The sequence below is a fragment of the Lycorma delicatula genome, chromosome 4, assembly GCF_047948215.1.
Source record: "Lycorma delicatula isolate Av1 chromosome 4, ASM4794821v1, whole genome shotgun sequence".
Lineage (NCBI taxonomy): Eukaryota > Metazoa > Arthropoda > Insecta > Hemiptera > Fulgoridae > Lycorma > Lycorma delicatula.
This window is the reverse complement of record NC_134458.1, coordinates 92,268,800-92,295,882: the sequence shown is the minus strand read 5'-3', so window position 1 is coordinate 92,295,882 and position 27,083 is coordinate 92,268,800. Positions and strand designations below refer to the sequence as shown.

Genomic DNA, 27,083 nt, shown 5'->3' with positions numbered 1-27,083 from the left:
GTTGACTGATTGATATTGCAAAAAAGGTGTCATATATTCTTGCATCTGTTTTATTTTTATTAAAAAAAATTAACGTTGTAGATGATCTGTAAATTAACAGTATACTTTTGAATATTTTATGTTAAAAAAGGTATTAAAAATAAATTATTTATTCAATTAAACAGGGATTAAATGATTAAATGTTGCAATAACAATCCATTAGGGTATTTAAAAATTTGTGGCCATTGCATCTTATGAACATCTCTGTTACACTTATCATGTATTGCCAACCTTTACCTGGTGGTTTTATCCTCTCAAATTATTATTTTTTTTTAATATATATTATTAGTTTAAAACAAAATAAGTGATTTGTAATTAAAGAATTACGTTATTATTAACATATACTATCGTAATACATAATTTAATCGAATAAAATAATGTTTAACATTTTTTTATTGTGTTGTTTACTTTAACCGGGTCAAGAAGAGTGAGATCGTTTTTGGACAGTTAAAATTAATTAATTAAATCATTATTCATAATAGTACAGGATATAATTAGTTTTTAATTTCTTAATTCTAATAATTAATTAATGAAATCAAATTTCTAATGACTTGTTATTAAATTTCTGTTAGAACTTTTATTATTTTTAGAATCTAAATGAGTATTTTTATCCGTATACTAAGTATGTGTGCTCATAGAAATATAATTGAAGTTAAAAATCGATAATGATCTTTATTTAAAATTATATTAATAAATGTACAGTTATTTTTTGTTTTTATATAAATTAGTTATCAAGTGTTAATTATTATTAAATAAAATTAAGTGTATAATTTTTATAATACATTATTCTTCTAGTACATGAAACAAATTTGAATTAATAGTTCAGTTCATTGTACGTTTAATATTTTGGAAAGGGGGGGTATAATAAAGTTTTTTTTTCAATAATTCTTTTAGCATTTTATTTATTATTTCTTGAACACCGTGAACAAAATGTGAACATTTTTTTAATTATTAACTACTAACTTTCTGATTACAAAAAATTATTCTACTAAAGAACCCTTTAGAACCAAGTAGCTCCAAACTTTTCTGTGATGTTACATAACAGCATCGATAATGTTACTGTAGCAACATTGTTAATGGAGTCTGTAATATGGATGCTGTTAACAATAGTTGTAAATTCCTTCAGTATACAATCAAATCTTATTTGAGTCTATGTTGTATTTTTTCATTTAATATGTATTCTTTCAAATTTATTTTGTTTGTGAATTTTATATCATTGAAACGAGTTAAGATCTTGCACGGTTCCACGCAGAGGATGACAGGATCTGAAGGCCTAGAGCATCCTCAGTATATGGTAGGAGGACTGACTCAGGGATTCTGTTTACTATCCGATGGCTGCCACAAGAAGGCTGAACTGTAAATCGATTGAATTTTCTTAATCTCCATCCAATATGTGTGTTACATTGCTTATTATGTACACCTTTGTGAGTCAAAAAATATACTGAAGAACTTAATACGACTAAACATCTGGAAAACGTTAATGGCTATCCGTCAATAACTATTGAAAATATACTATTAAAACACAGAACAGAATCCAAGGTAACCCTAGTAACAAAAATATGTTATTCTAACGTTACAACTTACAAAAAACAAACATTTCCAACAGTACACAAAATTCTCAAAATTTTCTGGAATGAAGTTTACTGTGCCCCTTTCAAACAATAAACAAAATCATTCGGCTTGTAACAAAACATAGAATCCCAGGAATCACTATCACAAAACTACACTGTACACAAAAGCAGAATTAAGTTTTGCAAATCACCTAATAGAAACAGCATACCCGTACAAAGACATTAACCGCAATGTGAAAATTTCATATAAACTGAGTACATATACGCACACTCACTTAAGCGATACAAGCTTTAAGTCTCACTAAATTTGATAAAATCAATATATTAAATGAATTAACGCAATATAGATCAAATTTTTAATTCTAAAGGGGTTTCCTAACTTTTTAAAATGGGTGACATTAACAGTGCAACCGTTAACATTTGTGAAGGTACTGTCAATCGGCTCCAAAAGATCCTTTGGAAATACAATAACTAGGGGTAATGCAGGGTGCAGTTTCCAGTTGAAATAGTAAGGGTATTTTTTTACTAGTGACCTTAGTTTTAAACATGTTATTTCCTTAGATCACGGTAAATTCCCTTTTTGTATTATCACCACTACATAAATTTCAAATGCATGTATTTTAGTATGCATGCAAGCGTGTGTGGTGGCTATATATTTGGCTGATAATGTAATTTTGTTGTTCCATTACAAAGTTAATTGTTATTTTGTTTTTGATTGGAAGTATTTTTGGTCCTTCCCATAATAATGTAAGTATCAGAGGAACACCTAAAATAGACGTTTAAAATTTTTGATTCGATTTCATTAATGACTTGCCTCATTCAAATGTAAAAGGTGTTTCTTAATCGAGTTATCACTAATCTGTAATATTTCTAAAAAAAACGATCCGTAAAGTTATAATAAAATTTATTTTTTGTTTTACCCTGTATCATATATTTATGGATTTCTTTAGTTTCTTTAAACGGTTTTCAAAAAATCAGAAAAATAATTACTTTTTTATAACTTAAAAATGTTAAGTTTCATAATTGTATTACTAAAAGAATAGTTAGAATTTTGATAAGATGTTTATTGTGTTAAGGAACTCCTAAGTTCTATCTTAGCTGATCTAAATATCAGAAAATATTGCATTTTTCATTTTAAGGTGCTTTTTTTAAAATATTAGAGGAATTTCATAGTGATAAAAATTATCAGAATTGTTGTATAATAATTGCTATCCTAGAGAAAAGACACATATACCCAATTTGTAAAGAGTATCAAAGTACAGTACTCTTTACAAAATATATAAAGAGTATTTAAAAAGAGTGATGTAATTCAGGTGTAATAATAAAGTAGTTTATTATGAGAATAAACTACCCAAGTAGTAGAAATTAATGTGGATCAGACTTATAACTTGCTAGGATAATTTTGCTTAGAGGTTTAGCATATATTTCAAAATAAATAAAAAAATAATTAAATTAGAATTTCATTAACAAAGATCTGTAATAAATCCCTGTTCACACTTTCCTTTTTTTAAATGAATTATTTTATAAACGTACTTGGTAAGCAGTTGATTTTTTGAGTGTATGTTTTTTTATCATACTTCACCGTGAAATATATTTATTTCTTATTCTGTGTAAATATCAAATTAACAATTTTCAATAAAAGAGTAAGCCTCTTTTTCAGTTTTTCATATTTATTACTTTCTTGCGCATAGTTCTAGAGATATGGTGTAAGAAGGAAATCAGTCAAAAAATGGGGTTTGGTTCTTTTTTTAATTTTTCCACATTTTATGACTCCGGGACCCCAAAAATAATAAAAAGTAATGTTCGTACGTATGTATGTACAGTGGACCGGGATGTCACCGTACCCTTAAAGTTAGAACCAAAAATTTGTAATGAGTTATAAATGAAAAATTCGATTTAATAATGAATTATTTTATTTATTCACTTGATACAAAGTATTAATTTTAATGGTCCAGTGGGTCTGTGTGTTCGCAATCATGTTGCACGCACAATTCTATATGTCGCCACGTCCTCTGTGACGTGCGACCAAGCATTTCTAGTGTTACGTTACGGAAGGCGTCCCTCACAGCGTTAGTCAATTCTTCATTTGTGATGTAGCGACGTGCAGATACGTGTGCCTTGATAATTTCCTATAATGAATTGTCTGGTGCGGTGAGATCAGGACTTCGTGGTGGCCATGATAACGGAGCTGGTGACGCTGTAATACCGCGGCCAATCCAACGTCCTGGAAATTTTTCATTCAGAAACGCGCGGACTGATAGAGCAAAATGTGCAGGTTCTCCAACCTGCTGCAACCATACTTGTTCCATGAGATCCTTCTCTTGAAGGTGTGGTATTAACCGTGCCTCTATCATCTTTAAGTAAGTTTGTGCATTCACTGGCCCGTCAAAAAAATAAGGACCAAACAAATGAAGAGCTGTCATTCCAGCTCATATCATGACGTGCGGTAGATTTCTTTCCGACTCGGTCACGTAATAAGGATATCTTCTTTCATCCAAAATAACACATTTCTGGCACGCGAACTGCGGTAGATTCACATTCGTCAGTAGAAAGCACCTTTCCACTGTGCACTGCAGCGGGGAATTTTTCTAATAAAGTCCGGCAGGATGCAGCGTGACGTTCCATGTATGCATCTGACAGTTCACTGATGAACAGCGGACGAAATGGCATAACTTTCAAGTCCTTTTTCATATGGCCTTGCATTGTCGTCCGTGGTATACGAAGTTTAGTTGACCGTTTACAAGTTGATTTCATTGGAGATTGTTCAATGGAAACTGCAACAGGTGCACGTGTTTCTAACCGCGTTAACTTTCGTCCACTCTGCGGCCTATCTTTAACACTGCCTAATTAAAACGCACGTTTTTCCCAAGCCAACATTGTTGCTTTTCGTGGTGGCGGCTTATTAAAGCGTTGCCGAAACATATTCCTAATTAACTTCATGGTTTGATTCGTGTTATCGTTCATGAACCCATACGCTTGTCACTAACCGCTCCTCAACGCTGTAACTTCCCCTGTCAGCCATTTTAGCAGAACTGCCTTTTACTCAGAGTGTGACGTTGTATAAAACTGTTGCCAACCGACACCAACTAAAATACCGTATGTTCTAAACGCATATCCTAACCTATGTTTTTCTTTAACTTTAGGGATACTCTTTTTTTTCCTGTTTAGCCTCCGGTAACTACCGTTTAGATAATTCTTCAGAGGATGAATGAGGATGATATGTATGAGTGTAAATGAAGTGTAGTCTTGTACATTCTCAGTTCGACCATTCCTGAGATGTGTGGTTAATTGAAACCCAACCACCAAAGAACACCGGTATCCGATCTAGTATTCAAGTCCGAACTTTAGGGATACGGTGACTTCCCGGCCATACTGTGCATGTGGTAGTGTTTGAATCTTAACGTTTGACTGGATTAACCGATTTTTATGAAATTTTGTGTAGAGACTGGTGTATATGGGACAATTTGTTGGTAAGGTTTTGGGATGAATATCTCCAGGGGGTGGGCAGATAGTTTTTTTGGGATCAATTTTCTCAAAATTTTTCAAACTTAACCTGACATTATATTAAGCCCAGTACATGCATGCGTGCTTATCTTAACATTTAAAAAAACTTGTCCCCAAAAATTAAAAAGCTATATTTTTATTTATTGCATATTTTTCAACCAATTTCTTTTAAGCCTTCCTAGCCATAGTAGTAGTGCAAGTGACCCCAAAAAAATACTTAGGGGGCAATATTGGTGGTGAGGAAGCCAATTAGAGTTTAAAAATATTGACTTTTTGAAGCTTTAAATTTTCTTTGGTTTAGTTTCACATATCATGCCTGGAAAGAATTACAACTTCGTTGTCAGCTTTTTTTTAATGAATATTGTTTGATAAAAAATAACCTGTGATTTTTTTTTAATGATTTTTCCTCGTTATCGTGTAATATTCTTTAATTTATTATCATCTGTGGGATTTTACATGCTACAGTGATTAAATTTCTAATAATTATAGTTGTATTAGTAACTGTTAGGTGTGACTATTATTAAAGCAACTGGTTATGCTGATGATGTGATTGTAATTTCTGTTGTAGACATCTTTTTTTTTAATTTAAACAAACAGTTCTTCAGTTGTATGTAATATGTTGCACCAAATCCAAAATTACATTATAAAGTGGTAACTTTTTGACATGACAGACTGGAATGTTATATTAATTATATGCAACAGCTTTAGTCATTATTTATGTGCATCTAATTTCTTGATGTAATAATAAAGCAATACAATTAGTAACAATGAAGATTTTAAGTAAAAAATGGTTTAAATGGATACCTAAAAAAAATTGTGTGTTTAACAATAAACGCTCACTGCGTCGTGTTTGGCCAATAGATGGAGTTGACAGTCCAGAAATTCCTCATAAACCTAGACATCTATCTCTATCTGAAGTTGATGAAATCATAGCCTCACATGATGATGATAGATTGTCTCCTGGATCAGCATCTGAAATGGTACCTTTGGCACCGGATGATGCAGCTAGCATCACCAGCAACACCAGTACTGGCACACTCCAGGTAAGTACATAAATTTGATTATATTTCCTACCCAAAATTTTTTATTAGTACTTTATATACTTATAATACATTATGGTATTTTATCATATCTTATTTAATATGATAAATGCTGTATATGATAAATATTTAATATGACATTATTTAATACCTTCTTTAATATGGAGTCCCTCATTACTGCTTGTTACTATTTAATAGGAGTCTTTAGAAAAAACAGTATATTTGTCACTAAATAAAATATATAACCTACATGTATGTGTAGATAATAAATGATCTTATTATAAATTTTGTTATTATGAGGAACATTTATGCTAATATATGTTTGTATGTCTATGTTACTAGACCTGACTGAAGATTTAATTGGTATTATTTTATTATACACATTAGTATTTATATGATCACTGTTTATGTGGTGTACTGATTTAGCCTGTCCAGTTAAGACCCAAACAGACTTAAACAATAACAGTGTCAAAAATTTCATCGGTTGGTCCAATACAGTAATGTCTTTACTCTGTTAATGTTCAGATATACCTCCACAAACATCATGCAGATATTCTTGTAATCCCAATGGATTAGTTTTCCATCTCTTACTCTGATACAATTTTATATCAATAAATGCTGCACTGGCAGCATGAACTTACTTGTACATGAATTAGCAAAGATGGAGCCCATATACGTCTCTGTATTTCAGTTATATTCACTCAGTTTGCTGTTGTTCACATAAGTATAAATGCATATTGATGATACTGCCATGCAGAAACAAATTTGTCACACTGTTTATGCCTGTGCTCTAGTTCCTTAGCAAAAGATTATATGGGGCTCTGAAGATACTAAAAGACAGTTTGTTCGGTAACAGTGCATTTTCTTACAACTTGATGTAGTCGCATTTGGATGTGTCAGGAGTAACATCTCAGAATTAAAGGGTTTTTACAGTAAGAATAATGTATTGACAGTTGAAATCATGTTTAATAAAATGCTTACCATAGATCACCAAATTTAAGTAATGCTAACTGCAGTTTTCATTTATATGAGTAATTGAATATTGCAATCATTTTCTGGTTAATGATCTTTAGTGATCAATGTTATTAAAATTAACTAACTATACAGAAAGAAGAAATCTGGTTTAGATCAACAGTATAACTGCAAGGAAGCATAGCAGTAAACTAAAATGTAATCCTACCAGCAATAGAGGAAATATTATTCCAGTTTGAAAGTACTTCACTGTAAATTCAATATGTTGTTAAGTAAAATCATAGTTAACTGTTTAGTAAAATCTGATTTTTTATTACAATGGTCCGTATTTTAAACTATCTATGACTGGAGATAGGACTGGCAGAGAATCTTGTCTTTCATTAAAGGTTTTGGCCCGATCAACAGGGTCAATATGTCAAAATTTACCAGCAGGTTATGACTACTAGGTCAAAACCACTAGACTTTGGCCTCATCATTTTTAGTCAAAATTTATTGGAGTCCTGACTGGGCATGGCAGAATGGGTGAATTCCTACATATTTGTTGGTATAAAGAAAGTGGTGAATGCGTTTGTGGGGTTGTGTATCAAACAGTGCAGCATAATAAATGCAGTGCAGCATAAATGCTTGAACCATCGCTTTGTGGGCTTTCAGAGGACTTTGAGAATTTGACTACCAGAGTATGTTTAAAGATCCTTCTGATTTAATTTTAATGTAGTTCTCCTGTTAGTATAAGTGTTATATGATTACAGAAAAATTATTTTAGAGCCTATGGCACATGTTTGTATCTCATGTGATTTAAATATTGCTTTGTTCCTAAACATGATGAGTCTTTTAAAAATTCTGTAAATGTGATCCTTATTCCTTGTCTTATGATTACATGTATTTAAATTTATTTTTTATAGCAAGAATTTTATAAATTAAACATGATATTAGTAGTGACCCTACTCAAGTAAAACCTTTCTACATCTTTCCTTCTTAGATTAGATCCTACAGATGCTCTGTAAATAAATTAAAACCCTTTGTAATATTTCTACTGAGTGCAAAGGGGTTTTCTTTGTATGTGTGTGTTGGTAATACTTTCTGGTTTTATTTTTTAATTTATTTACTATGTAGCATAATATTTATAGTTAATATCTTAGGTTATGCTGGTGGCAAATGTTTTTTTTTATAAGCACAATTTTTTATAGTTTGTTGTTAATTTTTAGGGTTTTTTAATCGGTTGTAATATTTATGCTACCTGATTTTCATCATATCTAGGTCATTTTGTATTCTGAGAGGAGGTTTTCACACTCTTTTACTTTCATATAGATTTTTTTTTCACATGCTCCAAATCCTAACACTGTCTTTTGCTCCTTAGCTGCTAACACCTGATGAATTCTCCAAAACTAGTGGTTTAGTTTTCCATGATTCCTCCTAATCAAAGCTCTTCATATAGGCCCTCCTTCCATTTGTCATCTATGTATTTAAAGAAATTCATGATCATTTTGTGTTGTTTAAAAGCTTTCTTATAAGTTTTAGGTATTGGTTTTGTAACAATTTCTGTTTCTGTTTTGTATTTTTTCATACTACTTCAGTTATTTAATATTTTAAACTTGTGCTACAATTTTTAAAATAATCTATCTTTATTTCCTTCAATAGAAATATAAATGATCTTTTGTTTTATTGTTCACCCATCTTTTATCTTTTGCACTAATTTTTCCAGTTTTTCTGGGCTTAAGGAGTAATTCATTGATTAGGATTTTTTCTGCTGTATACTAAATTATTTCTGATTATTAGAGAATTTCATCAGCACATGATGTAAATGGGTGATGAGTTAGTTATTAATCCACTTGTGATTGTGTTTGACTGGTTAAGTTATATCCCAGATTTATGTTAGAATTTTTTTTATAATTGAAAATGTTGACAGAACTAAGAATCTAAATAGGTGGAATGAAAATTGAGATTTGGTGATGACATTCTTTTAAAAACTGGAAATACCAAAACCAGAACTTTGAAGTACGAGTATATTATTTAGATACAGATATAGACAGTAAATAGATAAGTTAAACTTACCATATTAATTCCAATAATTGATTTTTGTGGGATCCCACATCTTCAGTTGTTAGATTCTATAATTATATTAAAAAAAATTTGTTTTAATAACAACTGAAGATGTGGGATCCCACAAAAATTGATTCTTGGAATTAATTCGATAAGTTTAACTTATTTATATTTACTGTGTTTTATATGCTGGTGGTTTATATTTCATTTAATATTAAATTTTATTAACTCAGTGGTTAATATGTTAATGAATTATTTGAATTTAAAAAAAAAAACAGAAGTAATAAATATATATATATATATATTAGAAGATGAAGGATTTTGTATTTGGCAGTAGTTATGAAGTTTAGATAAAAAAGAAGACATTTAAAATAAGCAAACAAAATTTTTAATGCAGATAAGAAATCTTCCAATATAAACCATAAATTTAGAAATTAGAAAGAAATTCTTTGAAATATTGGAATGTAGTACTTTATGATGATGAAAAATGGACAGTCAAATAAACAAATAAATATGCTTTTGAAGTGGATATTCGTGGGAATGTTGAATATTACAAGATACATCTGAAGTAATTGGTGGGATAACAAATTAATAAACTTAAAAACAAGGAGATGCTTGATGATAAATTGGAGAAAGGGAGATTTGTAGGAATCTTGAAAAACAGAAAATAACCTGTGGGACTAAGTTTTTAAGAATTTTGAGTCTGTTCATTTTTTTAATGGAAGAAAGTTCCAAAGGTAAACAAGTGCTTAGAGGAAGACACTCTTATACGTGCATATAATTGTACATTACAATACTGCACAGTTTTTGAAATATATAACTGATGGTCTAGGATGTAGGATTTAGTGAGGTATACATAATAAAAACCTTGTCCCCTACTAGAAAATGATGGATAGAGAATTGAATCAAATCAATCAAAACGATAAAAGAAATGTATTTATTTTTTAATATGTGTTCTTTTTTCAACTGATTATGACGTTATTATTCTTTTTTTGTATTTGTTATTCATAAGTTTTAGTTTTATCCATTTATTTATTAATAAAAACTTTCTTACTTTCAACTATACATTACTTTAACATACACGTTACCTTTTATTATATTTTATTACTTTTAAATTTTAGCTTCAGATGCAGTGTTTCCTGATTTAATCTTAAAAAAAAGAATGAAGAAAATAAAGCAATACTGATAGATTTACACCTAGACATGATACTGTATATGTAATCAATAGCTTCTTACAACATACATTGTTATATAAAGGCAATTGTAATTATAATATGTATTATTTTCAACTGGTTTATTTGTTTTTTTCTTAGAAAAAGTTATTCTAATATATGTGTAGTAATAAATAAAAAATATTCTTATACAATTTATTTTGTTATTTAAGGAAAAAATGGATAGATTTGGAAAAAGAATAGTGCTTAAACTATTACAGTACTGCACAAAAATAAAAAAAGAATGATAAATGTAATAGAATTAACAAAACTAATAAAAATATTTATTAGGATTTCATTATCTACTTATTTACACCCAAATTTTATTTATATTATTTCTTATTGTCTGGAATTAATTTTAGATGATCTTTTTTTTCTTTTAGAACATCAGAGAGCAAATGGCTGTTAGCTTAGAACGAATGAAAGATCTTGAGGACCAAGTTAAACTTATACCTGTTTTACAAGTAAGCATAATATTATTATAAAAAGTTTACAGTTAGTGTTGGAGCATTGGATTTTTGTAGAGATTACATATTCCAATCTTATTCTTAATAGTTCTTTTTAATTCTTTTAATTCTTAATAGATGTTAAAGATAGTAGATGACACTCAAGCCAGCTATCATTTTAGGTACTCATTATCATTTGATTAAAGAATTTAGTATTGATGTGATGTATATCACCTCTTTTGCTGTATGAGGAAGTTAGAAAAAAAGTATTTCTCGACATAATCTTCCCTACATATCTTCATAACTTCCAATCTTTGACTCAGGGTCAAAGATTTTAACTCAGATTTAACTGAAAAAAAATATGTGTGTCTGTGCATGTGTACATGCACGCATGCTTGTGTATGAATCGGTGAATTTATACACTTATCTTGGAAGCAGTTTCAGGTTGTTGAAGGTATTTTTTCCAAGTTCAACTAAATAAATAGAGCCAGGAAAAATAGGATCCCTCCTTGAAAATACAGTAGTTATGCATAAACTGTGGAGATCTGTGAAGTGGCAAAACTGCTAAAATTTATTTTCAGTAAAAGTTATTATAAAAACTGCACCTTCAGGTAGGGTAGGTTACTGATAAATTTATTATCTTTTTGCCCCACATGTTATCTTAGTTAGCCAAAAATTGTAATTTAAAATGTTTATCAATACTGAATAGATGTTAAATTTACATATTTATTTTTTGTCAATATTCAACTTTTTTGAAAGTTATAAGTGTAATTTTTTTTTTCAATTTTTTTCATTTTCAGGTGCAGTTATCTGTCTTAAAAGAAGAAAAACGACAACTTCTGATGCAGTTGAAGTCTGCTGATGATTCATATAAATTCAGATCATTGAGCCATAGAAATAAGACAGGTTAGAGATTTTCATTGTTGTATTTTTCAATATTATTTTTATTTTTAAACTTATAATAAGTAACACAAGTTTTGGATTCTAAGATATTAAAAACTGCATCTCTGTACAATCTGGCAGTTTCACAACAGCTGGTATATTCGTGGGAGTAGCATCCTTAAAGATTTAAATGGTGTGAAATCAGAATAAAATTCCTTATTCATTTTTATTAAAACAATTTGCATGAAGACCAACATTAAACTTACTAGATGTTCTGCATTCTGATAACAGTTATCAAAGAATATTAGTGATTCATAGAACAAGAAATAAAAATAAAATTTTTCCCATAATCTGTACTTCAAGGGTATTTTATTGTATGATATCTGAGTAATTGTTCAAAAGGATGCAATGTTATTCAGGTATGTTTGTTTGTAATATATAGAGTGGACAACATATAACTAAACCCGTAACGTAACCGCTGCAGAATCATTAGGTTATTTTGGAATGAAATTTTATGAATGATATGAATAAATTAAATAAAAAAATCATAAAACGTAATTTAAATGTTGCATTTACTTACCTTATTATTACAAAAGATGTTCTAAATGACCACCCTGGGGATTGATACACTTTTGTGCTCGACTGATCATATTGAGAGTTGTCTGACGCAAAACATTGTTGTCAATGCATTGATTTCTCATTGAATATTCACCTTCATTTCATCAATATTGTGGGGTTTGATACATAAACTCTCTTCTTTAAGTAGCCCCAAAGGAAAAAAATCACAAGTAGACAACACCAGTCTAGTGCACCGTCTTGTTGGAAGAAGCTGTATTACTTTTTCATTGTCAGTTAATTGCGAATAGAATTCTTCGAAAATTGTGAGGTAAACTTGTGTATTAGCAGTCAAAAAATATTGGTCCCACTATATGATTACTGAAAATGGCACACCAAACACCATTTTTCTCATCATGAAGTGGGTGCTCAAATCTCATGAGGATTCCTCGACATCCATACCTGGTGATTTGCGAATTAACATTACCGGATAAATGAAACTGTACCTCGTCTGACTTGAAATACGACATCGGGTTTATCTGTACACCAACAGTGTTATTAAGAAGCCAGTTTCAATAATCAAGTCGTTTCAGTTGTTTAAGTCTGTCTCTTTCAGTTGTTGCACAGTTGTAATGCAGTATGATTTTAATTTTAATTCATGAAGAATTTTACAAGATGTGTGTTTAACACCATATTGTTGGAATAACTTGTGTAGTGATTTTTTTGGACTGGCAGTAATTCTCCTTTCAATATCAGCAATGGCCTATGGAGTCGTAACAGAAGGTTACCTACTTCATTTTGAATTTTAAACCGAACCTGTTGTATACCATTTTTTAACTAAATTGTGTATGCTACTTTTTGCTGGGATACAGGCATTCGGAAATTTTCCTATGAATGTTTGACGTGATTCTTCAAACAATCCAGAACAAATATAGGCCTCAATTATAGCTATCCTCTCCTGGATTGAATAAGGGATTTTACACAGACACAACTGCACTCACAATACTGCACTGCAACAAAACATATATTGCACTGATACTTAATCACCTGACAAACAGCAGCAACAATCAGTAGTAACATATACATCCACTAGTTGCACTAGTTGTGTGAGAGTCTTTCATAATTAGTGTTGGGTAGCAGTTTCATTATGGGTTCGGTTTTATGTTGCTCACTCTGTATCACTGATTTATATATTTTTTTTTTTACTGATCTATATTTTTCTGAAACAGTGAATCTTTCTTTCAGCAATTCTGACAAACATTTCTTTTTCTAAAATTTCATCGTTGCTCAAGGTTAAGTTAAAAATATTGTCATGTCTCATCAGTATTAAAAATGAATATAACATTTTTGTCATATAGCTTTCCCTAATTTCAACGGAACCTGTATTCATTTATTCATCAGACGTATGATATCACTGTCTTTACGAATTACCTTTTCCTAACACAGTAGTAAGACAACTATGAAATTACTGAACCAATGCTGAAGATCAGACAAAATTATTTTTAATCACTGTTAATAAGTTTCTGGCTGTTTGCTTGTAAAATTGGAACACTTGTTCTTTATATATGGTAATGTAGATGCTTAACAAAATTATAAATTACTTTCTTTATATATGATATATATATAATAATATATCTAATATATATATATATATATATATATATATATATATATCTATGATAATATATTTTCTTGACACTTTCTCTTATTTCTAATAATTTTGTTATTTTTTCTTTATTTACTTCTGACAATTACTACTTACACTTTGACTACATTTGCAACAGATTCATTCAGATAAAGAATTAAGAAATGTTTACCTATATAATAAAATGGCAAATTCATGTAAATATTTTAAAACTTCTCTTTTGTAGTATAAATGCTAAATAAATGAAAACAAATTGTTAAATCCTCAGGAAATATTTAATAAATCAGTAATAGGAATAAAGGCTGGATGAATGAATGTGATGTTCAAGACCTTGTTTCAAAATCATTTGAACAGTTTACTAACTCATATTGGTGGCAGCATTCTGAGTTGTATGTAATAGAATTCGCTATTAATTCTGTTTGTAGTTTTCCTATTATTTTGCTGTTATACTGCACTTATGTCTGTATGCAACAACTTTTATGTTGTTCTGTAGTTCAATATGTTGGTAAGTATAAAAATGTACCAGAAATAAACATATAATGAGTAACATTTATAACACTGAAAAATGAATAGCAGTGTTCATCATACATCAGAACTCTTGGAAATACACAAAATCACATTAAATGAACACACAGTAATACAAATGTTTAATGTGTCATAGCGATAAACTAAATAATATGGGTTATTGAGAATGGTTCTATTGATAAAAATAGCCCTCTCGTACAATTTCAAACAAAATATAATTACATCATACAATTACCCTCCAACATTAGCTGTTTAGTGATACTGTTTTTAGTTGAATAATTTGCCTTCAATAAATCTGATATTTCATTACTCTACAGGATCATAAAAATCAACACTATTTTTAATCTTGTAATTATTTCTTTAATTTTAAATACTTATAAAAATTTTCCAAATTTTGAAATCATGTAACTAATGCCAATAAATTTAAAAGTGATATCTTCACAAATTATTTCTATTGCACTTATTTATTAAACTTACCTCAAGAAATTTTTTAAAAAGCGAAGAAAGTTTTCATCAGAATATAGAATGCAGCAGATTTATAGATTAAAAATTTTATAAAGTTTTAAAATACTTTTGAAAATAAAACAGTAGTAAGTGCATGTAGCAGTAACAGTAGTAAGCATGTAGCATGTAGTAAGTGGTAATGTAATACTTATAAAAATTATAATTAGTGTATGGAAATATCATCTAATAAGTTAGAACGATGCGAAAATTAGTATAATTGAAGAAAGTTTACAACTGAAAAACATTATTTGCCCATGAAATATGATACAGTATAATAAATAATATTGTATAATAATTATGTGAATGAAATAATTTCATTCCTTCACTGGTGTGTGGATATGAAAGTTAAAACTATATTTTTTCCAAGTCTATGTTTAACTATAGATGTGTCATTTTTAAATAAATATATAGAAGTATTAATCTAAAAACAATCCTTTAATTTGGGAATTATTCATAAATTATATTAGGGGCATATATAATGTCATTATATATGTCCTTACTTATAATATCATATCCCTTATTATATGTCATTATAATGTTATTATATTTCATAGTAAACTAATTAAATATTTTTGGAAATACTGTAGTCATGATAATAGAAATGCTTGGTGTTTAGCTTGTACAAGCCGAACTGGTATGCAAAAATGCAATGTTGATGCATTCTACTTCTCTTCTTGCCTTACAAGAATGCTCACAACCACTTGTTAATGTGGACTTGTATTATGTTTAATTTCATTTTATTCATGTGGTTATTTACTCTAACTGTTGTTATGAATAATTTGTTGTATGAAATGATTACATTTTTAATGTAAATTTGAGTCGATTGAGTTGATATAAGCATGGTTGAAAAACTGGGTTGCAGTTGAGAATGTACAATACATTATAACTGCAAAATTAGAAAGCAGCAAGCAAATTTTTGTGAAATTCCCAGAAAAAAATGAGAAAAAAATTGTTATGAACACAAGTAAAATAAGATGACTATCAAGAGGTGTAAGGACCATTAAAAAAGAAATTGAACATTTCATCATCAATTTTTGAGATGATACTTCAAACTCCACAGAAGATAATGATGAAGATACTCAATAGATTAAAGTGGACCATTTTTTATGATTTCTTTTTTTTAACTTAAATGATAAATTATAATATCATGATAGTTATATACTATCACAAATAATTTCATTTAAGTATTATAATGATCAATGAATAAGTTAAACAACAAATATAGTGTCAAACCATGCCCAGGACTGCTTTTAATTTTTGTATATTTTCAGAATTTTAGTGTCAATCTTTTTTTAATTGATCTTCAGTTTTTAACTTTTAATTATTACAATTAAAGATTAAATACAAATTGGATTAATTAAATTTTTTTATAAATATTTAGTTTTACTATTATAAGTAAGTATAAAAACATACAAAATTATATAACAGCTTGTATTTTACATTGAGGGAAATCTGTTGGCCTTGTGTGTCTTGATAAAATAAAGTATTGGTATGTACTTTATTTTAACCTGTGTGCACTTATACGTGTTACCTGTGCCAGTTCAGCTTGTACAACCTATACCTATTTTAAATGAAACATACCTCATAAATTCAGGAAATTGTCTAATACAGTTTTATTTTACAATTTATATTCTAATTGTCGCTAATCGAGTATTGCTAATTTAAAAAATTTGATGCGGACACCACATGACTTCCTTGTACACCCATTAAATTACATATACACATTTTTTGCAGCACTTCATTTGAAAGTGAGATACAATCCTCCAGTTCTTTAATAAAGTGGACAGTTACACAATTGCTAAAATATTAGTTTTTATTTAGATCAAATATTTATATAATTATTAATTCAACAATCTTACCTGAAATATTAGGATAGAGTAAAATTCCCTTTATTACTCTTTAAATAAATGTAAGTCTTATATCACATAACAATAATGGAGGCGCCTTCCTTGGTAAAATATTCCAGAGGTAAAATAGTCCCCTGTTCGGATCTCCGGGTGGGGTCTACTAAGGAAGGGGTCACCAGAAAACTAAAAAATAACATTCTACGAGTCGGAGCGTGGAATGTTAGAAGCTTAAAAAAGGTTGGTATGCTAGAAAATTTAAAAAGGGAAATGGATAGGATGAATGTGGATATAGTAGGAATTAGTGAGGTTCGGTGGGAAGAGGAAGGCGACTTTTGGTCAGGTGATTTTAGAGTAATTAACTCAGCATCAAATAATGGGCAGGCAGGAGTAGGTTTCGTGATGAACATGAAGATAGGGAGGAGAGTGGAGTATTTAAGACGCATAGCGATAGAATCATTGTAATGAGGATAAAATCAAAACCTAAACCGACAACGATTGTTAACGTCTATATGCCTACAAGCGCCCATGATGATGATGAGGTAGAGTGTGTATACGAAGAGATTGATGAAGCAATTAAACACGTAAAAGGAGATGAAAATTTAATAATAGTAGGAGATTGGAATGCAAGCATTGGAAAAGGCAAGGAAGGAAATATAGTGGGTGAATACAGGCTGGGCAAAAGGAATGAAAGAGGGGACCGACTTATAGAGTTTTGCACGAAGTATAATTTAGTAATTGCCAATACCCAATTTAAAAATCATAATAGAAGAATATACACTTGGAAAAAGCCAGGCGATACTGCAAGGTATCAGATAGATTATATCATGGTTAAGCAAAGATTTAGAAATCAACTCGTTGACTGCAAAACTTACCCTGGAGCAGACATTAATAGCGACCATAATTTGGTGATAATGAAATGTAGATTGGGGTTTAAAAACCTGAAGAAAAGGTGTCAGATGACTCGGTGGAATTTAGAGAAGCTTGAGGAGGAGAAGGTAAAGAAGATTTTTGAGGAGGACATCGCAAGAGGTCTGAGTAAAAAAGATAAGGTAGAAAATGTAGAAGAAGAATGGGAAAATGTTAAAAAGGAAATTCTTAAATCAGCAGAAGCAAACTTAGGCAGAATAAAGAGAACTGGTAGAAAACCTTGGGTTTCAGACGATATATTGCAGCTGATGGATGAATGTAGAAAATATAAGAATGCTAGTGTTGAAGAAAGTAAAAGGAACTATCGACAATTAAGAAATGCTATAAACAGGAAGTGCAAACTGGCGAAAGAAGAGTGAATTAAAGAAAAGTGTTCAGAAGTGGAAAGAGAAATGAACATTGGTAAAATAGACGGAGCATACAGGAAAGTAAAGGAAAATTTTGGGGTACATAAATTAAAATCTGATAATGTGTTAAACAAAGATGGTACACCAATATATAATACGAAAGGTAAAGTCGATAGATGGGTGGAACATATTGAAGAGTTATATGGAGGAAATGAATTAGAAAATGGTGTTATAGAGGAAGAAGAGGAAGTTGAGGAGGATGAAATGGGAGAAACAATACTGAGATCTGAATTTAAGAGAGCATTAAAAGATTTAAATGGCAGAAAGGCTCCTGGAATAGACGGAATACCTGTAGAATTACTGCGCAGTGCAGGTGAGGAAGCGATTGATAGATTATACAAACTGGTGTGTAATATTTATGAAAAAGGGGAATTTCCGTCAGACTTCAAAAAAAGTGTTATAGTAATGATACCAAAGAAAGCAGGGGCAGATAAATGTGAAGAATACAGAACAATTAGTTTAACTAGTCATGCATCAAAAATCTTAACTATAATTCTATACAGAAGAATTGAGAGGAGAGTGGAGGAAGTGTTAGGAGAAGACCAATTTGGTTTCAGGAAAAGTATAGGGACAAGGGAAGCAATTTTAGGCCTCAGGTTAATAGTAGAAGGAAGATTAAAGAAAAACAAACTAACATACTTGGCGTTTATAGACCTAGAAAAGGCATTCGATAACGTAGACTGGAATAAAATGTTCAGCATTTAAAAAAAATTAGGTTTCAAATACAGAGATAGAAGAACAATTGCTAACATATACAGGAACCAAACAGCAACAGTAACAATTGAAGAACATAAGAAAGAAGCCGTAATAAGAAAGGGAGTCTGACAAGGATGTTCCCTATCTCCGTTACTTTTTAATCTTTAGATGGAACTAGCAGTTAATGATGTTAAAGAACAATTTAGATTCGGAGTAACGGTACAAGGTGAAAAGATAAAGATGCTACGATTTGCTGATGATATAGTAATTCTAGCTGAGAGTAAAAAGGATTTAGAAGAAACAATGAACGGCATAGATGAAGTCCTACGCAAGAACTATCGCATGAAAATAAACAAGAACAAAACAAAAGTAATGAAATGTAGTAGAAATAACAAAGATGGACCACTGAATGTGAAAATAGGAGGAGAAAAGATTATGGAGGTAGAAGAATTTTGTTATTTGGGAAGTAGAATTACTAAAGATGGACGAAGCAGGAGCGATATAACATGCAGAATAGCACAAGCTAAACGATCCTTCAGTAAGAAATATAATTTGTTTACATCAAAAATTAATTTAAATGTCAGGAAAAGATTTTTGAAAGTGTATGTTTGTAGTGTCGCTTTATATGGAAGTGAAACTTGGACAATCGGAGTATCTGAGAAGAAAAGATTAGAAGCTTCTGAAATGTGGTGCTACAGGAGAATGTTAAAAATCAGATGGGTGGATAAAGTGACAAATGAAGAGGTATTGCGGTAAATAGACGAAGAAAGAAGCATTTGGAAAAATATAGTTAAAAGAAGAGACACACTTATAGGCCACATACTAAGGCATCCTGGAATAGTCGCTTTAATATTGGAAGGACAGGTAGAAGGGAAAAATTGTGTAGGCAGGCCACGTTTGGAATATGTAAAACAAATTGTTAGGGATGTAGGATGTAGAGGGTATACTGAAATGAAACGACTAGCACTAGATAGGGAATGATGGAGAGCTGCATCAAACCAGTCAAATGACTGAAGACAAAAAAAAAAGTCTTATATCTTTATTACTCTAAATAAATGAAAGGCTATATAATACTAACACGCAATATTCAATTATTACTCAAGAAAAATTATTCTAGAAATTTCCTTAGCATTTTTTATTAGTTTATATATTAATTTTGTTACATGTTGCTCAAGTAGATATGTGGTGTAAGTGAGAACGTGTCGAATCCGTAACCATGTACATGTCGGTATGAATCCTACTTCATATACATATATTCTTTTTAACTTTTTTTTTTAGTTTAAATATATTGATTTATTAATAATTATTAATCTCTGATTGTAAAAATTTTAGAATTAAATTGAAAAGTGCATAAAATTTTATTTCACTAATAACTTCTGATTTTTTTTTACACTTTTTTTTGTATTTTTATTATTTAATATTATTTATTGTTAATTTTTTTCCAATCAGAAGTTAATATAATAAATCAATATATTTAAATTAAAAAAAAAGTTAAAAAAAATATATGTATATGAAGTCTGATTTGAATCGATGTGCCTTCACCTTGTAAGATCCAAATATTTCATTAATGAAAATTTCATTTGGCTATAACTTTGGAACAAATGAAAATAAGTACTACTTATTATATATTGTTGAAAATCTCTCAAAAAGACAGTTAAAAAAAAGTCTCATTACTGCAGTTAAGAAAAAGTAAAAAATCCAAATTTATTTAGAGGTCTGACTGTATACACATTTTTGGACCAGTTGATTACAGTCAAAATGGGAGGTGCTCAACAACTAGATGTTACAACAGTCTTAAATCCAAAATTTCAACATTCTATGGCTAATCATTTTAGTTATGTGAGATAGACACGTATGTATGTACAGACCAAAACTAATCAAATGTACGTCACACCAAAACTAGTTAAAATGAATTCAGGGATGGTCAAAATGGACATTTCCATTGAAATCTGAAAACCGAGATTTTTTATGATTATAATACTTCATACAAGGAAATAAAGACAAGTTATGTAATCTATATTTTTCTCAAGCAGTTAGTATAGATTATATTGAGCAATTTACTCATATGATATATATTACTGAATATATGTATTCTTATTTACCTAACAAACATATAAGTACAATTGATATTTGTTATTGAACATAACCAAGGTGAAAAGGATACTATTTTTTGTTGGTTGCTGAAAAATTTATTTGCATGGGATACTTTGTTGCTGTCCCCAACTATTATTACTGTAATACAAAGTCACCATTGTCAACCAACAGTGCTAGCACAGAGCAGATCATATGCATTTCAGTATCAGTCAAGTGAGGAACAAAATTTATAGTATTTAATATATAGAATCTCTGACTTTCTTTGGGAGTGGCTTCAAGGGAGCTTGACCTAAAGTAAGGTACCACTGAGCAGAATGTGACCTCTGGGTCGTTATGGTTGCTCCGACTGTGGCTTTGGCTGTGATTCCAAAGTGGAGCAAGTGCAGACTCATTGCCTTCTTGTGGCGGTACTGTTAGTAACTGGACACACTGCATCCAGCAAATGAGCGGCTACAATAGGCCCAGAGTGGTTTGAATTAGGGTTGCAGATCTCTTAACATCAGGGGGTGTGAACCCATGAACCGCTGCAAAGCTCTTCTATCGCCTATCCCCTATCCCGTTGGGGCCTAGCCATGGTTCTAAAGCTTAGTGCAAAGTTGTGCATGTGGAGGAGGGGTTGGCTTCCTGCAGAAACAGGTGCAGGGGCATGCAAGCCATGTAATGTTGGCTGTGGCTAATGATGCATGGTGATTTATCCATGCCATCTGCAGGGGAAGAGAGTGGTGACCAAGTGGCTCCTCGTGGGCCGCCTATGGTGTGCATCTTGCACCGGTGCTGCTGATGTTCTCCTTGATATCTGGTGTCGGGGTGTGGCAAACAACTCCTTGAAACTGTGGGCCGATTCGGCAATGTTTCTCGTTTTTCTTTTGCTGCATGATAACCCACTACCCAGTTCCACTGTCTGGACAGTAGCAGGTTGGCTGAAAGTTGGCGTTTGGGTAGACTCTAAGGAATATCCTGGACGCAATTGCTTTGCTCCCTATCCTGTTCACAGGGCGTCTGGAGGCTTTGGTCCAGAACAAGAGGTCTGATGGCTATGTGGGTTGCCAGCCCAACATGGCTCAAGTATGTGTTAGCCCAAAGAATTCAAAGGAAGTTAGAAATTCTTGTCGCAGTGCTAATTGTAGCTGCGGCCCAACATTAAGTTAGGAAGTGAACAATTTTCTTCTTTTTCTTCTGACCTCGACGTTTCTTTCGAACTTATCGGCAGTTCAGTTGTAAGCTTTGTTCTCATATTTACTGTTCAAGCTTCTCTGCTTGTGCTTCATAAATATGTTGATTGCAATTGGGTCTTTTCAGTAAAGTCTGGTCTTAGTGTTCACTGTCATTGTGCCCTCCTGGATTTGTATGAGGTAGGATACAGATGTTAAGGCACAGATGTTAAGATGTTAAGGCTCAGATGTTAAGGTGTGGTGGATCCAAGAAAAGATGTTGGCCAGTGAGGAAGCTTCAGCTTCATTGGCTGGAGTAAATTTTTTAAATTTCCATCTTGTGTCTTGCAAAGGTGGTTGGTTTTTAGAAGCCATAAAAGGAATTCACAAAAGGTCTGAGTATAGGGCAATGGTTAATGCTGCGGTTGGCGTCTTTGGGCTCAGCCCAGTGTTGATATTGGCTCATCCTCATCTTCTGCAATGAGCACTCTCAGGGTTGCATCTTTATCTAGGACCGCTGATGTAGCCACCATGTTTTCTGCGGTTTTACCGTTACCTGAATCTCCCTCAGCTTCTTCTAGCAAGGCATTTTGCCCTAACTCTTCCTTGTTGACATCTGATAAACTCCAGTTTCTTCCTGTGAGTATTAACGTCCTGTTGTTGGTACTATATTCTCTATGGACGCTGTCCATGGTCTTTTTGTTGATGTCCGGCGTTGTAAATCTTTCAGTGCCATAAGACTGGCCCCTGGTGCTGAGTCTTATCTTTGGTTAGAGCCTGTTCAATCTTTGTTGGGTTTGTTTGAGGGCTGGTTCGTGGAGTGTTTTCCTGTTTCCAGGCGACTTCCATCTGGGCTGCGAAGGGGTCTTGTTTCTTCTATTTACAACCCCTCTTGCAAAATGGTCGTTGGTGGGAATATGCTTCAGATCAGCGTATATTCAAGCGAAATCCTTCTAGGGTGGTTAGGGCTGTTCTGGATGGTGCCTACTTTTTGGAGGATCGGCATCATTCTGGGCTTCATTCTCTCGAGCAGTTCATAAATCACTGGACTGAGTTGGTGTTCCATCTTACCCTGTTCCAACAGGGTAAATAATAATAATTAATAAAATTTAATTTATTAATAAATCAATATATTTAAATTAAAAAAAAAAAGTTAAAAAAAATATCTGTATATGAGGTCGGATTCGAACCGATGTGCCTGTCCCTTGTAAGATCCAAATATTTCATTAATTAAAATTTCATTTGGCTATAACTGTGGAACCAATGAAAATAAGTATTATTTATGATATTTTGTTAAAAAGCTCTCAATGAGGGCTTATTACTACAGCTCAGAAAAAGTCCAGAATCCAAATTTTTTGGATTTTGGGCTTTTTTGGACACTTTTAGTCCAGTCGATTGTAAACAAAAGGGTAGGTGCACAACTATATGTTATAAGAGTCCTAAATCCAAAATTTCAACATTCTACGGCTAATCGTTTTTGAGTTGCATTGTATAACTCAAAATACATATGTACGTATGTACAGACATCACGCCAATACTAGTCAGAATGGATATTTCCATTGAAATCTGAAAAACGAAATTTTTCACAATTACAATACTTCCTTTACTTCGAGCATTTTCTTCTTTACTTTGTTGAAAAAAAAATGCTTGTACTTTAATTCTCATCCCCTCCAAGCCTGCTTCACTCTTTTAGAGGGTGTATGTGCTGGTAACTTTCCTCCCTGCCTTCCAAGTGTTGATCATATAGACCTTTAAACAGAATAAGTAGACTGTTATTTCCTGGCGAATAATGAGGTCAGTACATTATGAGCTACAACATTGTTCATTATACTGAATCAGCAGTGTACTTTGAGAAGGCTAATACTATCATTTAGTAAAATATTAGAAAAAAATAAAATAAATTAAGCTTTTATACTTAGAATGCTAGCAGTAATAATATTATGAATTGTGTTAAGATAAAAGTTGCCAAAATGTGTGGCAATTATTTATTTATTTTTCTCTTTCATTTCATCGCCCTTCATAGTTTTTCTTGTGCTGCTAGAATGTAACCTAGCAGCACAAAAAATGTTAATGTGCCTTAACTATCCTTTTGCTAGTAATTGCTTTGATTGTAGTATAATCATCTTAATCCTCTTTTTTGACTGAACTCTTTCAACTTTTTTAGGACAATTTCATAAAATACGTGGCATTCCATCTTGGGATTGCATTGAAATTATTTGACTTTTGATTGGACCATATAAGTTATCTTAGCTACTGATCCCTTTGTTTGTTGGATTTTAGAGTATTCCTGTTCAACCAAAGAAGAACCGTCAGTTCAGAGCAGCTGATTTTATTTAATTAGAACTACATCTCTTTTGTTTCCCTAATTTTAAAATCAAACATGTACTTTTAAATTAGCATTTACTTTTAGTATTATATTTTTTTTTTACAAAAAATTTTAGCATTTTAATTTAATAAGTTTCAAGTGACAAGTTGCAAACCAAGTTGACATTTGAAACTTGGTTTGAAGGTTCAACCTTGCATTGAAGTTTTTATGCAAGTTTACATCCAAATTTATAATCAAGCTCTTTTTCAAATTTATGTTCAGGGATCCAATTTTATCCAAGTTCTTCTCATATGCATTGTATAGGAAAATCTGAAATGGCTTTTGTTAAATTTCAATGTAGTAGCTGATTACAATTTACAGTTTTTGTAATCAAAATGGATTTATGTAATGGTTCATCCTTTTATTGATGTAATATTCATAACTCTTAGCAGTTTTTTGCAACTGAAATTATTGAGGAATATGTTAGTTAATCTTTTTTAAATGAATACTTCAATTTCTGGATAAGATAACCGCTCTCACACACACACTCTCTCTCTCTCTCTCTCTATATATATATATATATATAGGGTATTTATTGGTCTAAAAAAAATTAAATTTATATTTATTTTATTTTATAAATATTAGAATATGTGGTTATTAGTTCTTACTTTTGCATAACCATACAGAAATGATCTGCTATTATAATTTGTTGTGATTATTTCTGTGATACTTTTTATATCCTTTTTGATATGTATTAGAAGCATTATGAGTGAAATTCGGATAGAAACAAAATTTTATTAAGGTGGAAATAAGTACCCCATTTAACTCAATTATTTGACGCTTTGTTTTTCCAAATACACAATTTTATGACACAAGTTTCAGAATGTAATCTCCAAGCACACAATTAGCCTGTAGTTCTTTTAAAGCTGCCATAAGTATATCAGTGGTATTCAAGTCATTAAGTTCAATTGTGCTGATTACTGTTGTGCCTTATTAAAAAAATTAGAATAAGATTCTACAAGTCTTAATTACAGCATTAGACATGTACAGATATACAGAATAAGGTAAATCCTTCAGATTTAGATTTCTAGGAATTCGTAATTCTTGTATATCCACTGAATCCTAATTACATGATTTCATTTATTGCTGATTGGTTATTGTTTAAACTAGATTTACAATAATCCTTGCAAGTTAAATATATACCCATCTCATATTCCGTACAGTTTAATAACCAGTATTATAAATTAATTTTTCCCTCACCAGGAAATTTTACTGCATATATTTTACGTTTAAAGTTTATTTAGAGGGGAAATGCAGTTAATTTTAAAAATGATTGATTTATAAAGATTTAAAGAAGAGTCTTTCATATGTTTTGGTTTTTTGTTATTGCTTTTTTTTTAATAAGATTTACTACTGCAATTAGAAAAATAAGTAAGCTTACTAGAATTTACTTTATATATAAATTTACTGAATTGAATAACTAATTTTTGTGAATTTGTTTTGCTCTTTAGCTCCTGGTTTCACAGCCACAAGAGATGTTGGTGTGATGTGTGCTGTAGTAACTCGTGATGTAGGAATTAGTCTCAGTCAACCAAAATTGAAAATTGCTTCAACTCAGGCAGATTACTGTCAACCTACTGTTGAACCTTCAGTTATCAGTGTTTCTAAGGTTGAAACTACAACTAGTTGCACTGAAACTGATCTTACTATGCCACATGTTTATTCAGAAATAGAACTCGATCAGAATATAGCTAAAGCAATTAAACTGTATGAACAAACATTTTATCATCTTTTACATCCAAAGAAAAAAGAAAAACCAGTCGTTGAGAGCACAGGGATACAGACAAGTCCTATTGATTATTCATTGCTTAGAATTGTTGAAAAGCGAGATGTTGGTCTTCAAGCTATTTCTGATATACATCATAGGGATGTTGGTATCACTGCAAAGACTATAGTGGCTGATGTTGCTGTAAGTGCTGTGGTTAGAACGAGAAATTTTGGTTCATCAGATTGTACAATTGATCAGATGATGTGTGATAAGTGTAATGTGAAAAGGTACAGTGTCAGTGTTGGTACAAATATGGGTGGGCAAATAAATAATGATTACATACCGCTATCATTAAACTCTCTAAATGTAGCTAGAAGCAAGTCATTTGATTATACTGAAAAGCCTTTTGGTTTTATGAGAAAAAAGTACGGTATGATTTCTGTCGGTTGTGGAACGACTACCCGATTCACTTCTACAAAGTCTACCGATACTTCTGATAATGTAAGTCTTATATATAAAGATACTGGTGTTAACACTATGAAAAGGAAACTACTAGATGCTGCTGTAGGAGATTCCGTGCAGTGCAGTGAAGAAATCAGTATATGTGACAAGTGTGGTGTAGCTATAAAAAATGTTGCTAAAGACATTATTTTGCAGCAGTCTTCCAATAAGGTGAAACAAACCGTAACCCCTTCTCGAATTCCTAGACCTACAACTTTAGTTACGACTCCATTTTTTACTTTTAGTGAGCCAGATAAAAGAAAATTTCAACGCCAAGATACATATACTAAAATATTTCCTAAAGACATTGAAAGTGATTTTGCATTTGTATCAGCTTCAGATGGGGAAACTAGGATGATTGACAGGTATGTTTATGTTATGCTGTTTTTATGTAATATTAAATCTAGCATAAACTAATTTATTTTCTGCTTGTTTTGGATCGGTACAGCTGTC

General features: G+C 31.2%; 1 protein-coding gene across 3 annotated transcripts in view; it reads left to right on the top strand.

The window, feature by feature from the left end:
• Kank (KN motif and ankyrin repeat domain-containing protein 2 kank) overlaps positions 1 to 27,083 on the top strand; it is a 166,867-nt gene that overhangs the window by 106,849 nt on the left and 32,935 nt on the right. For 2 of the 3 annotated variants that reach the window (XM_075363653.1, XM_075363655.1), the window contains 4 exons: positions 5,976 to 6,157; positions 10,761 to 10,841; positions 11,624 to 11,729; positions 25,873 to 26,995. In XM_075363653.1, coding sequence (XP_075219768.1) covers positions 5,976 to 6,157; positions 10,761 to 10,841; positions 11,624 to 11,729; positions 25,873 to 26,995 — 1,492 coding nt within the window. Of the gene's footprint in view, positions 1 to 5,682; positions 6,158 to 10,760; positions 10,842 to 11,623; positions 11,730 to 25,872; positions 26,996 to 27,083 lie in introns of all 3 variants that reach the window. The other variant, XM_075363654.1, reaches the window with a different exon arrangement.